General features: G+C 41.1%; 2 protein-coding genes across 2 annotated transcripts in view; both read right to left on the bottom strand.

Moving 5' to 3' along the window:
- LOC110956276 (glutamate receptor ionotropic, NMDA 2A-like) overlaps positions 1 to 14,117 on the bottom strand; it is a 241,761-nt gene that overhangs the window by 48,691 nt on the left and 178,953 nt on the right. The gene's annotated exons all lie outside the window — the stretch shown is intronic.
- LOC127533174 (uncharacterized) lies at positions 6,010 to 13,827 on the bottom strand. Its single transcript, XM_051945689.1, has 2 exons — positions 9,713 to 13,827; positions 6,010 to 7,382 (listed from the first exon to the last, which is right to left on the bottom strand). Exon 1 carries the CDS (start codon positions 11,396 to 11,398, stop codon positions 10,418 to 10,420), a length of 981 nt encoding a protein of 326 aa, XP_051801649.1. The 5' UTR covers positions 11,399 to 13,827; the 3' UTR covers positions 6,010 to 7,382; positions 9,713 to 10,417.

Genomic DNA, 14,117 nt, shown 5'->3' with positions numbered 1-14,117 from the left:
AAGTACACTAATCAACCACAACATTAAGACCACTGGCCGGTGAAGTGAATAACATCACTCATCTTGTTATAATGCAACGTTCTGCTGGGAAATCTTTAGTCCTGACATTCATGTGGATGTTTGACATGTACCACCTACCTAAACATTGCAGGTCAAGCAACCCTCCACCCCTACCTCCAACCCATGGCAACAGCAGTCATTGATACCAGTTGCCACCCTCAGCAGGACACAAACTGCCACAAAAACTGCTCATGTGTGGCCTGGGCAACCTGATAGAGTTAAGGTGTTTACCCGAGTTCCACACTCCCCAGATCCAAATCTTATTGATCATCTGTGGGATGTGCCAGGATAAGACTGATCTAGTTAAGTCCCACCCTGCAACACATTGGACCCACAGAATTTACTGCCACCATCTTGGTGCCACAGGACATCCCGAGAGGTCCTGTGTCTATGCCCCAATGGGTCAGAGGAGTTTTAGCAGTATAAAGGAGACCAACACAATACGAGGCAGGTGGTCATAATGTTATGCCTGATCAGTGTAACTTTCAATGCAATGCTTCAGAAGTTCTGCACAAATATTGACCAACTGTCAAAAATAAGGTTGCAGTTTCATTGGCAACCTTGATTCTTCCTCATCTGACCCACAGAAAACCTACCCAGGAATTAGTCAGATCCTTTAACCCTGTAAGCATTTTTCAACCCCATCTACATTCCAGATCTGGACTGCATACTGCAGCAACTAGCCTTTGTTCTAAATCTGCAAGTAATAAGGTTTATATATTAGAAGCAGAGTGGTGTAACACATAAAGAATCTGAACTGAGTTTTATATATTTTCTGTAATATTTCATGGTCTAGATTTTAGTGGTATAGTGGTCTAACCTACAGATTCAGATTCAAAAAAACTCTTATATAGCGTTACAGTGGACTGTTGGACCATTCTTGAAAACACAAAACTTTGAACTCATTTTTCTGAAAAAACGACAGAAAGTGGATTAGACCACTCTGCTCCTAAACCCTTCAAATACGAACACCACAAAACAGTGACACAAAAATAAGCTGTTAGACGACTGAAGATCACTAAAGTGAGACAAACATAAAAAGTTTAGTTATAGTTAGGCTACAATTACCCAGCTGCTGTCAGTGTGAACTTATTACTGTTTTTGGTCGGTCAAACCTTAATGTAATCTCATATTTAGTGCCTCTGTACTCGATTAGTACGATAAACTTTCATTTGCATAGTGTTATGGCACATCCGCAGCCTCTAGCTATCAATAACAGCAGTGCTCTCCCCCTCCCTTCCTGAGTCTATCAGCAGGTACAGCGGAGCAAGAAGCGGCAGGTGTCACACATCTGCAATCAGCTGACCCTGAGCGAGCAGGTGGTCAGTCAGTAGTGCTTCTTGTCTAGGTTTGCTCATTGTATTTTTTGCCTGACTAATTCCTCACTCAGTGTTTTTTCCCATGTCTGAATTTAGCTCAAAATTTTAATAACTAACTTTCACTTTTGTTTTTCCAATGCTCACAAATTCTGAATCAAAATTCCAGGTGTAAAAATTGGAAGCATGAAAATTCAAGGCGCTCAAATTGAGTGTTCAAAATTCGCCATCAGAGAAATTTGCGATTCACATCCGTGGACTTAGTCAGTCCTGGCCTTAATGGAACCAATGCTCAGTCAGTCAAGCTTTGCTCCTCTGGTCATGTGATACCATTGGCAACCAACACTAATGACGGTGCTTCAGTGAGTGTATTTACCCTTTATTTGGTTTTGATGTCACTTGTTTTTCTGGGAGTCATTAACCAGTAATGCATGACATGTTTCTAAGGAACGGGATTAATTTTAGCGAGGTGTCGTTAGTTACAGTTTTGATGGCATGACTAAAGTTGTGGGAAGGTTTGACTGACCTAAAACAGTAAAAAGGTCATGCTAACAGCAGCTGGGTAGTCCAACTGTAACTAAACTTTTCGTGAGCCTCACTTAAGTTTAGTGACCTTCAATCGTTTATTTTATGCCACTGTTTTGTGGTGTCTCTATTTGAAGGCTTCCTCCCACAGTCCAAAAACATGGTTTGGATGCAGAGTAGTCTAATTCACTGTCTGTAATTTTTGAGAGGAATGTGTTCAAAGTTTTGTGTTTTCAAGAATGGTCTAACATTCGAAGCGACACTGTAATGCTATATTTGGGTTGTGGGTTAGACCACTTTGCCAGTAAAATCTAGACCATAGGATATAGGACACACTCGATAAAAAAGTCCTCTTTATTTTGTCCCGGAGTTCCTGTTTGCTTTTCTCCTGCATGAGGAAAGTTTTACAAAACAACGACGACACTGCCGATGACCGTTGTGCTCTATGCAGCCTTCTTGGGCCAAGTTCAACGGCACTGGACATTGTTTAAAAAATACCTGAATATTCAATTTACATGTTTGAAGAAGTTCACTACCAGAGCATTTATGTTATTTAAAGTGAATTCTCCACTGTTACCTTCTTGGACATTCTTAGCTTTTAGCCAAGCAACTGCTGAAGGATGGCAAGAAAGACAAAGCACTCCTGTTGCTGAAGAAGAAACACTACCAAGACCAGCTCCTGGACAAGACGGAGAACCAGATCAGCAACCTGGAACAAATGGTTCAAGATCTGGAGTTTGCTCAGATTGAAAGGAAAGTCATCGATGGGCTCAAAGTCGGAAACGAATGTCAGGTTTGGTGAAATGAGAACAGAGACTCTGTCAGCCTGGATTTATTTCCCCATAACCGGCTCGGTCATCGAGGATTCCACTTCACCAGCTTGGAACAAGTTTCTTTCATGATTTAAAAAAAAAAAAAAAAAAAAAGTTTAGTTTTAAATGCTCCAATCTCCTCAAATGCAAAAAGTGCTTTGGTTCTGTAAGGAAAGGTCACAGGCATCTCACCCATGTACACAAACCTGGTTTTCATGCCTGGTTTAACCTCCACTGTTTTGTCAGAGTTTGCCACCACTCGTACAAACACCTCTCCAGCCTTTGGGTGGTTTTGTCTCTTCAAGTATTTATTCACACGGTCCTCTATGTACTTTGCCAGTAAAATCTAGACCATAGGATATATGGTCTAGATTTTACTAGCAAAGTGGTCTAACCCACAACCCAAATATAGCATTATAGTGTCAGAAATTATGTAAAATTCAGTTCAGATTTTTTGTGGGTTAGAACACTCTGTTACGAACCCCCTCATTTTTTATGTGCTGTAATTGTGATGAAAGGTCAGCCAGATGCTTGCTAACATCCACTAGTGGCAATAGTACAGAACAACATACCGGGTATTGAACTTTAGTTAATATACATACGACTCATTGCTACTTGAACGTGCTTATATACTACAGGCCAAAAGTTTAGAAGTGAGATCAAATTTGTACAAAAAAGATCAGTTTCACTGGAAATTTTGCAACAAAATAAACATGATTATTACATAAGGAGTCACGCGTCAGAAAACATTTTTACTATAATTATCTGATATTTGTATCTCTACTCTTGTTCCTTTACTTAGCTATTTCTTTCTTGTCATTTCTGTGGTAGTTATAGAGATATAGACACAGCAGAGATTTATTAGGATTTTTTTATGCAAACTTTCAAAACTTTTGCACTGAAATTGCGAGTCTTGCAAAATTTCTACACCCTACAACTGAGCCCATCTTTTCTTTTGTTAACATTTATTCAACAATTGTCTGGTAACATCAATCTATAAAGAAAGGTAAAATGAGGAAATTTAAAACTTGAAGTTGCATCTAAGATTTTGGCCTGGAGTGGGCTACCTGTTAATAACCAAACATTAGCCGATGAGGTGAGTCTGAGTCAAAGTTCTGATTGGTCAGTCTTTTTTATACACCAAGGACAAGAGGCGACGTACAAACTCTGGGTTTCTTCCAGAAGTTTAGTTTGACCAGGCAGTTAGCCCTCACTGTAATCAGACCAAACCTTTCCTGTTTTTTCAGTTAGGATTGCCGAAATTATTTCTATTTGCTAAATGCCAGAAAATTGAGAGAGAGAATTTTTTTATTACCATCTTCAAAGTCAGAAATTTACATACCTTTCCTTAGTATTTGAAAGCATTGCCTTCAAACTGTATGATGTTTTGGGTATTCTTCCACAAGCTTCTCGTAATAGTTTGCTGGAATTTAGGTATAAAAAGACAAGATTATGTGTCTTTTTTTTACAGTGTATGTAAACTTCTGGTTTCAACTGTATATGCACATGTTCTAATGAGCACCCATTAGTAGGTAAGCAAAGGAGGTAAGGATTCAGGTAAAAACTTTATGGACTTGTTGCTGAACTACCGGACCACAGATGCAGTATCCAAGTGTTTTTGTTTTTTTTTGTTTGGGAGTCAGTGACAGACTGATGGCAACATTATAGTTTCTGTGATAATTTATCGAGGATAAGGTGCTCTCGGGCAGTATTTCATCAACCCGAGGCACACTACATGATTAGACTTATTAGACTATTCAGTTTCACTGCATTACCAATTTTACTGGTGTTTCTGCTGCCCATTGTGTGTATGCACTTGTAGTTTTTCCATTTAAGGCTCATTATTTGGTGCACTTTTGTATTTCACAGTATTATTATTCTTCACTGAACATTCCCCAAGACAATGTTTGATGCTCCCAATCAAAAATATATTTAGATAATTGGAATTACGTTTAGAAATGTGCAGTGGTGACTAGTCAACTAATGGCTGGAATTAACAATTAGTAGTCAAATTAGAAAATCTTTAATCAGAGCAACTCTTCTAGAAATAACAATTTATGTGTCAGATTATTTCTTCCTGGAAGCCGTGACCTCCTGGATGTACAATCATATTACATTTTGTAACATTTAACTATCATTATCACATTCTGGTGTTTTGTTTGAACCACACTACAGCAACAATATACACGACTCACAATAAATTAGGGATATTGTGAGGTCCTCAGGGGATTTCATACATGAAGTGTTTGTTTCACTTCAATGAATTTGGGGATAGGGAGGCAATTGTATTAGGGTGCTAGACACACCTAATTTTGTGTTTTCCACAAAACGGTCTCACTGTGTACAGTGCACCTTACATATTGGGACCAATACCAAAAAATACAAAAAGACAACCCTTTTCAATGTGGAATGAATTTCAACATTCTGAAGGTATAAAAAGCTGGTATTGTCAGTAAGTCATTCCCAGTTCATCATTCAAGCAGTCTTGAACACATGACGTCACATAACGGACGAGCAGCCCCACCTGGCCATTGCGTGCCTTCGGGTTGGTAACAGGCAGTCAGATGTTGCTCGGGAACTTGGTGTGTCTCAAAGTGTCATCAGCAGACTTGCAGCAAGACACAGAACTACTGGCAGTGTTGGTGACAGACCCAGGAGTGGAGCCCCACAAGTGACGGACCACAGTGATGACCAGTACCTAAGGACCTATGCCTTTAAATACTATTATGCAACTGTCACACAGCTGCAGGCCTGTGTACGCGAAGTGAGGGGTACTAGGGTTTCCAGACAAACCATTCGCAACCGACTCCACCGCTTTGGCTTGAATGCCAGACAACCGTTGCAGGTAACTCCACTGACACCAAGACACCGCTGTGATCGTTTGCAGTGGGCACAAGACCATGTGACCTGGACAATGCAGCAGTAGTCCCTGTTCACTGTTGGGTCCCCTTGCACAGAAATGATGGTCGTCAGCATTGCTGGAGAAGGCAAGGTGAGCGATACACCAAGGCAGTGGCGGCTGGTGAACCAAATAGAGTCGGCAACACCGGAATATAAGAATTGATGTAAATTATGTTCACAGCCATTTGATGTGCTATTACTATGCACCACTACGAGGGTACACCTAAGCACTACTGCTGAGTCAAATAGACAATTAAATGCATGTAAATGTTACCAGGTAGTGAATTTGAATTTATCTCCCCAGTGTTTGATATGATTTGCTCCAGATAAGGTGTAATTGGTACACACAAACCCTTCAAATTTCATTTTCTATAATTAAACAAATTAAGAATGTATAAATATGCAAATCTATTTTTTACTTCAAAAGTAAAAAAAGAAAAAAAATCATTTTTCCAGCTTCAAAGAGTGCCAAGTGCTTCTTCTGTCCAGCAAAATCTTTGGAACAACATATTTATATTTACAGACTCAAATAAACAAAAACAAATACATACCTGTGAAACCTACAAACATTGGACATTTTGTTAAAAAAAAACAAAAACTAACGATAGGGTTTAAAGCAGACAGTGCTTCTGTGAGCTAACTTTTACATTAACAATGAGAAAACAGCAAATCTGCATATTTAAGATCAAAGCAATAAAGATTTGTCACTTTGCCTGAAAAAAAAAATACTGAAACCATTAGGCATTATACTATGTATAACTGTGCATGTGACAAATAAAACCTACCTTACTTTGGGCTTTGAGCCCAAAGTGCTTCTGTCAACTAACATTAAATATTTACAATGAAAATAAAGAAAAACAGTAATTCCTCAGATTTCAGAACATATGAAAATCAACAGGCTTTCAGTCTAAAGTGCCACTTGTGTCAACTAATATTTCTATTTACATTATTAAATGACAAAAAAGTAAATCCTCCCATTTTAGAGATTAAAGCCAGTACCTCTACATCTGTGTTATTTTTGGTATGCAAGTTTTGCTCTTCTGTCTTTGAGACATGCAAATTTCTCAATGACTCTATGGTTAAAATCTGGGGTCTCCCTGACAAGTTTCTTTTCCACAGAGAGCATGGCCAGTGCATTAAGACGATCCTGCGACATCGTGTTCCTGAGGAAGGTCTTGATTCTTTTTAGTGTTGAGAAGCATCTCTCAGATTCAGCTGTCGTCATTGGAGTCGTGATGAGGATCTTCAGGAGAGACAGTCTCTGAGAAGGTGTCCTGAAGATTGTTGCTCATGAAGAGCATTGCGTGCCTTCAGGTTGGTAACAGGCAGTCAGATGTTGCTCGTGAACTTGATGTGTCTCACAGTGTCATCAGCAGACTTGCAGCAAGACACAGAACTACTGGCAGTGTTGGTGACAGACCCAGGAGTGGAGCCCCACAAGTGACGGACCACAGTGATGACCAGTACCTAAGGACCTATGCCTTTAAATACTATTATGCAACTGTCACACAGCTGCCATGAAGAGCTGGTACAGAGCCACAGCACCATTGCAACTCCTGAACTCTGTGTTGCTGAAGATGAGCGACAGTTCAGTTTTCAGCTTGCCCTTGTTCAGCAATGGATAGGCCTCCATGGTGGTGTTGAGCGCTGCTTCAGGGAACTGGCTGTCGTACTCCTGGAAACTGTCTCCTTGAAGCAGTGTAGCATTGATTAGGTGTTTGGTGAAGGCAAACCTCTCTTTTGCATGGCCCAGGATTGTGTCACAAACCTATATAGAAAGATACACATTACATCACACAGAACCTACATAAGTGTCTTGTCCAATTGTTCACATAACAGCTTACTATGATTATAACACTGTAAAATACCATACAACACACTCAGGTCATGTCCATATTATTGAATCTTATTTGGAAAATGTTTATCTATAACAGAATAGCATATACTTTATTGGAGAAATTGGAGGTTTGGGAATATGGTTGTGGACACCCTCATGTCCCTCTTTAATTTACCAGCTTTCAAACATGTTACTTTACAGAGGAAAATAACAGACTTCAGCCTTGAATACCAGTGTTAATTCAACACAGATAATCAATTATTGTTGCTGACATATGTGTATGCACTAGCAGCTGTTGTGCAGTTGAATTCTGTGTTTCATAAACACCCTGCTATTTACATGTGGCAGTTTGTCCAGCAGGTTTATCAGCGCTACATGGAGCCATGTTGTTCAGATTGCTAAGGCCAGGAGGAACCGGTCTAATACCAGTTGATATTAGATTTATTTATGAAGCTGTGTGTCCTGATGAGTGGTGAGAAAAGTTTTGATTGTTCAGGTCACCACTCATCAACTTCAAGGAGAGACGACGTCCACATATATATAGAAAGGAATAACAACAGGAAGGACAACAGTCACAGACATATCATAGGATACTAAGTTACACACGTGGACAAAATTGTTGGTACCCCCCAGTTAAAGAAGGAAAAACCCACAATTCTCACTGAAATCACTTGAAACTCACAAAAGTAACAATAAATAAAAATTTATTGAAAATTAAATAATCAAAATCAGCCATCACTTTTGAATTGTTGATTAACATAATTATTTAAAAAAACAAACTAATGAAATAGGGCTGGACAAAAATGATGGTACCCATAACTTAATATTTTGTTGCACAACCTTTTGAGGCAATCACTGCAATTAAACGATTTCTGTATTTGTCAATGAGCGTTCTGCAGCTGTCAACAGGTATTTTGGCCCACTCCTCATGAGCAAACAGCTCCAGTTGTCTCAGGTTTGATGGGTGTCTTCTCCAAATGGCATGTTTCAGCTCCTTCCACATATGTTCAATGGGATTCAGATCTGGGCTCATAGAAGGCCACTTTAGAATAGTTCAACGCTTTTCTCTCAGCCATTCTTGGGTGTTTTTGGCTGTGTGTTTTGGATCGTTGTCCTGTTGGAAGACCCATGACCTGCGACTGAGACCAAGCTTTCTGACACTAGGCAGCACATTTCTCTCCAGAATGCCTTGATAGTCTTCAGATTTCATCGTACCTTGCACACTTTCAAGACACCCTGTGCCAGATGCAGCAAAGCAGCCCCAAAACATTACTGAGCCTCCTCCATGTTTCACCGTAGGGACAGTGTTCTTTTCTTCGTATGCTTGGTTTTTGAGTCTATGAACATAGAGTTGATGTGCCTTACCAAAAAGCTCCAGTTTGGTCTCATCTGTCCAAAGGACATTCTCCCAGAAGCTTTGTGGCTTGTCAACATGCATTTTTGCAAATTCCAGTCTGGCTTTTTTATGAGTTTTTTTCAGCAGTGGTGTCCTCCTTGGTCGTCTCCCATGAAGTCCACTTTGGCTCAAACAACGACGAATGGTGCGATCTGACACTGACGTACCTTGGCCTTGGAGTTCACCTTTAATTTCTTTGGAGGTTGCTCTGGGCTCTTTGGATACAATTCCAACGATCCGTCTCTTCAATTTGTCATCAATTTTCCTCTTGCGGCCACGTCCAGGGAGGTTGGCTACTGTCCCGTGGGTCTTGAACTTCTGAATAATATGAGCCACTGTTGTCACAGGAACTTCAAGCTGTTTAGAGATGGTCTTATAGCCTTTACCTTTAAGATGTTTGTCTATAATTTTTTTTCGGATGTCCTGGGACAATTCTCTCCTTCGCTTTCTGCTGTCCATGTTCAGTGTGGTACACACCTTTTCACCAAACAGCAGGGTGACTACTTGTCTCCCTTTAAATAGGCAGACTGACTGATTATGAGTTTGGAAACACCTGTGATGTCAATTAAATGACACACCTGAGTTAATCATGTCACTCTGGTCAAATAGTTTTCAATCTTTTATAGAGGTACCATCATTTTTGTCCAGGCCTGTTTCATTAGTTTGTTTTTTTAAATAATTATGTTAATCAACAATTCAAAAGTAATGGCTGTTTTTGATTATTTAATTTTCAATAAATTTTATTTATTGTTACTTTTGTGAGTTTCAAGTGATTTCAGTGAGAATTGTGGGTTTTTCCTTCTTTAACTGAGGGGTACCAACAATTTTGTCCACGTGTGTACCAGAGCCTCAGCTTTGATCTCACCTCTGTAGCTATCCTCTGTAGTTCATCTGGTCCCAGTGTGTGGCGCTTCTTGTTCAGCGGCTGCTGAGGCACACAGCTGTGATGTTCTTCACTGACGGTAGGGAGGGAGTCTCTGACCGGCCCCAGAAGAGAAACAAATTAAACTTTAGTTGCCAGGAAACAGAAAGAAATTAAACACATTAAGTATCATAAATAATGACTTATTATGGTTAACATTAATCAGAAGTTTTTTTATTACAGTCATGTGATGCACACATGACTGAGTGTGAGTTCTTTCATTTCACACAAATTATCCACAAATAAATAATGATGGAAACAAAATCATTGTCAAAATCAATCATTGTTACTCATCACTAATACATTCAAGACTGCATTAGTTTTAAATATTTTCTTTAGCATTAAGTGTTTGGGTAAAACTCAGTTTATTTTATTTTTTCACAATAAACAATAGTGATATAATGTAAATGAACTGGGAATTAAAGGTAATAAATAAAATGTTAATACTCTGAAAATGATCAGTTCAATCAAAACTTTTATTATCTGGACTGATGGTTTAAAAATCTAACTATGTAAGAGGAAAATTATATTATTATATAATAATTTTATTCCAGTTTTTGACTTGGACATTTTTGTCCCATAGTACTGCGTATGACACTTTTTGTGAGAGGATGCATAAGGGTTTAATATGGTTACATACAAATGTATTTACCTGATCATCTGCACGTTGTCGGTGAAATGCTGCGTCACTCTGTGGACAAAGACCGAATCGATGGACCTCTTCTGGAGTTGGCTGTAGAGCATGTCCACATGAGGCATGATGCGGTGGAAAAGCTCCAGGAAGAAGCAGAAGGTAGCATCCTCCAGGAGTCTCACAAAACCTCCAGCTTCACGGACAGTGGTAGGATCAAAGTCACCTGAGTCCCTGATGGTTTCGAAGCACTGAAGGAGGTCGTCTTTGTGCTCAAACACAGTGTTGACAGCATGGCTGTTGAAGTTCCACCTTACTGTGCTTGCTCTTGGAAGCCTGTGTGCCACCACTCTGTCAAGCACACTGGTTCTCTTGGGGGATCTTGAAAAAAATCCTGAGAAACCAGCTAGGTCAGAGAAGAACTGACCAACTTTTGGGATATGGGATGTCACCTGCTGCATAATAATGTTGAGCTGGTGAGCACAGTAGTGGACATAGTGTGCATTCGCATACACATCGCTCACTTTCTTCTGTACACCACCTGTGGCTCCTCTCATGACACTTGCACCATCATAGGCCTGGGAGATGAGCTTGCTCTTCTGGTCATCAGGGAGAATGAGGCTCAGCCTCTCCAAAAGTGCTGTAGCAATGGACTCAGCTGTGGCAGATTGCAGAGGTATAAATTCAGAAAATCTCTCCTGCACTTCATTCATTTTGTCGATGTAGCGAATCACAAGAACAAGCTGACACTGGGTGGAGATGTCCATTGTTTCATCAGCCTGAATGGATATGAAGTCTGCACACTGAACTTCCTCAATAATGGACTTTCTCAAAACTGCCAGCATGCAGTCAAGGAGTTCATTCTGCACTGTTTTGGATGTCCCTTTAAACACAGTGGCATTCTGAAGGTGCTCATGGACAGCTGCATCTAGTGATGCTACAAAATCCACCAGCGCCTCTGAAAACACCTGGATTTTCGGAGCTTTCACTCTCATCATGGCCTCTCAGGGCGAGCTCAAAGGCACCACAGAACTTAATGCAATCTATTATTTTAGACAGCACATGCCTATTTTTGTCGACCTCCTCGTTATGTTTACGGATGCCTATCCTGTAGCCATCATCAAGCTGAGCTGCTATGTTAGCTCTCCCAAACATGCCCAGACACATAGTATTTTCCATGTGGCTCCTAGCTTGCTCATGCCTTCTTACTTTCTCGGAAAAATGCTTTAAATCCGCCATACCTGTCTGAATCCAGGCTTGATCAGTTCCCTTGGTTTGAAAAAGCAGGCAAGGGAAGCAAAATAAAGCACCTGCCTCACTGCATCCTGTCAGCCAAGACGTCTTCTCATGCCAGGCCCGTGAAAAAGACCACGAATATCTCCTCCCTCTGTCCTCCGACTGTTGTCTAGTTAAGACGTCTGGCCGGTCAGGTCCGAGCTCCTTCACTCTCAGTTTCTCCTGCAATGTTCTTCTCTCGAACGGCGTTGTTTTCAGTGACTTCACTGAATTTTCTCTCTCCATTTTCTCCTTTTTTTGGCTCTCTCTATGACTCGTTGATAATCTTGCTTGCTAATTACTCCTTCACTCTGCGCTGAACGTCACTCGCTTGGCAGTTTTAACTAAAGGCAAGCGGATGAATAAACCGCTTGCTCTCTGCTGCCACCCCATGGCCGGTGGTGTGTAAAGTGATCAGAGGGAGACAGCAGGGCGCAGGCTAACCGCGCCCTGCTGTCTCCTATCTCTTGTATTGAAGAGGAACGAACTGCGCATGTCAAAGTTATAACGAGAGTCAATGGGGAAAGATGAGTGCGCCCCCGGCCGGATATATGTCCACTTTTAGTAATTGTAGACAACGTCGGACGTTTCTAATCTGACTTTTTATTAAATATTATACATTTTAGTAACTCTCTACAGGCTCTATTATCCATTTTGCTTGTTAAAAACATAGGATATACATGTAAATGTAATTTTAAAAACGTTTTATTAAAGGAAGGGCTGTGACTCTACATGATGTGAGACAGAGGGGGCGGCACCCTAGCGCCCTCTATTGACCAGCCACCCCTGCACCAAGGTCAACATGGTCCCCAGGGTTGGCTTTGGTGGAGGAACTCCAACAGTCTGGGCAGGCATCACCAGTCAGCGCAAAACAGATTTGGTGATTGTACATGGCTCAGTCACTGCACATTCTTACCTCAGAGACATCATACAACCCATCATTATCCCCTAATTCCATGAGCACACCCCCAACTTTCTGTTCATGGATGATAATGCTCCACCGCATCGTGCCAGAATTGTCACATCTCGACTTCAGGAAGTCGGAGTGCCTCTGTTAGGCCAGCAGCTGCCAGCTCTGGCTAGTGCCTCCTTCCCCTCCCTTCTTTCCCTCTTAGGTTCCCTTGCCTGGTGATTGCAGCGGCAGGTGTCCCTCATTTCAACAGCTGGATTAGGAGCAGGTGGAAGTGCAGCCAATCAGCCTCACTCCTCCTGCCATAAAATCAGACGCCACTCACCTCTCAGTGCTGGATCGTGAAACCATCTGTAACCCTTTCTAGTGTTTACAGTCATTGTTCTGAATTTTCTGAGTACTCCTAGTAATTCCGGTTTTCTTCCTCTGCTACAGTTCTGGTTCCACCTGCTCCTGCCTCTTGCCATTTGGGTTTTCTTCGTTCACCTCCTGGTTCAGTCTGCTTGCCACCTGGAAAGCCACCTACCTTCACCGTTGTCCATCCAGCTTCCATCTCTACCTACCTGTCGCTGCAACCCTCCCCGGATCCCCACACAAGCCGAAGCCCAGTCCGAGCATCCCTTATTTTGAGTTTTTGTTCATAGATTAGATTCATATAGCACGTTGATTTAGTTTTGATTGAGTACCTACTTCTTTGAGTTATTTGTTATATTAAGCCTAGTTGCTTCGCCGTTAGTTGTGTTTCTCTTACCTAGTTTTCTAGTAGTATCGCATTTTTAGTTTCCAGTTTCTGCCTGGGTGTTGTGCACCGTGAGTTCTGTCCCGGTAATTAGTCTTCTCAGCCTCTAGTAGCAGTAAAGCGCTAACTCTACTCATTCGTTGGTACTCCTGTTTGTAGTCTTCCGCCTGCGAGCAGTAGCTTTTAAATTCTGTTCTCAGCAATAAAGCTTTTGAGCTAAACTGCTTGCTCATTCCCTGCATCTGAGCTCACCTACAGAATCGTAACAGCCTCATATGGTACGGCCAGCAATGTCCACTGACCTGAACCCCGCAGAGCACGTCTGGGACCAGCTGAAGCAGCGACTGGATGCTCATACCCCACCCTCACATGACCTGGCAGAACTGCTGTAGCACTTGTGGAGGAGTGGAACGCATTGCCTCAGAACAACATCATGAAGCTAGTTAGGAGCATGATACAGTTGTGTTCAAAATTATTCAACCCCCACAGTAGATAAGTGTTTTTGCAAGTTTGACATTTATTCTTCATCTTGTTTATAATCACATTAAATAATGACATGTCAAATAGACAAATACAACTGAAATTACAACAAAAATGTTTGTAATATACCAATTAATGGCCTTTCTGTGATTACCTCATTGACAAAATTATTCAACCCCCCTAGTCCACCACTCTTAAGAACAGAGGTTTCCATCAAGTGTTGTCAAACAGCTGATGAAAACACCTGTAGATGTGAATGGAACCCTAATGAGCAGTAATTAAGCAGATTTAAAAGGACTGTGACACATGGCTC

Source organism: Acanthochromis polyacanthus, chromosome 3 (assembly GCF_021347895.1).
Source record: "Acanthochromis polyacanthus isolate Apoly-LR-REF ecotype Palm Island chromosome 3, KAUST_Apoly_ChrSc, whole genome shotgun sequence".
NCBI lineage: Eukaryota > Metazoa > Chordata > Actinopteri > Pomacentridae > Acanthochromis > Acanthochromis polyacanthus.
Note: the sequence above shows the minus strand (reverse complement) of the source record. Positions and strands in the feature narration are given on the sequence as shown.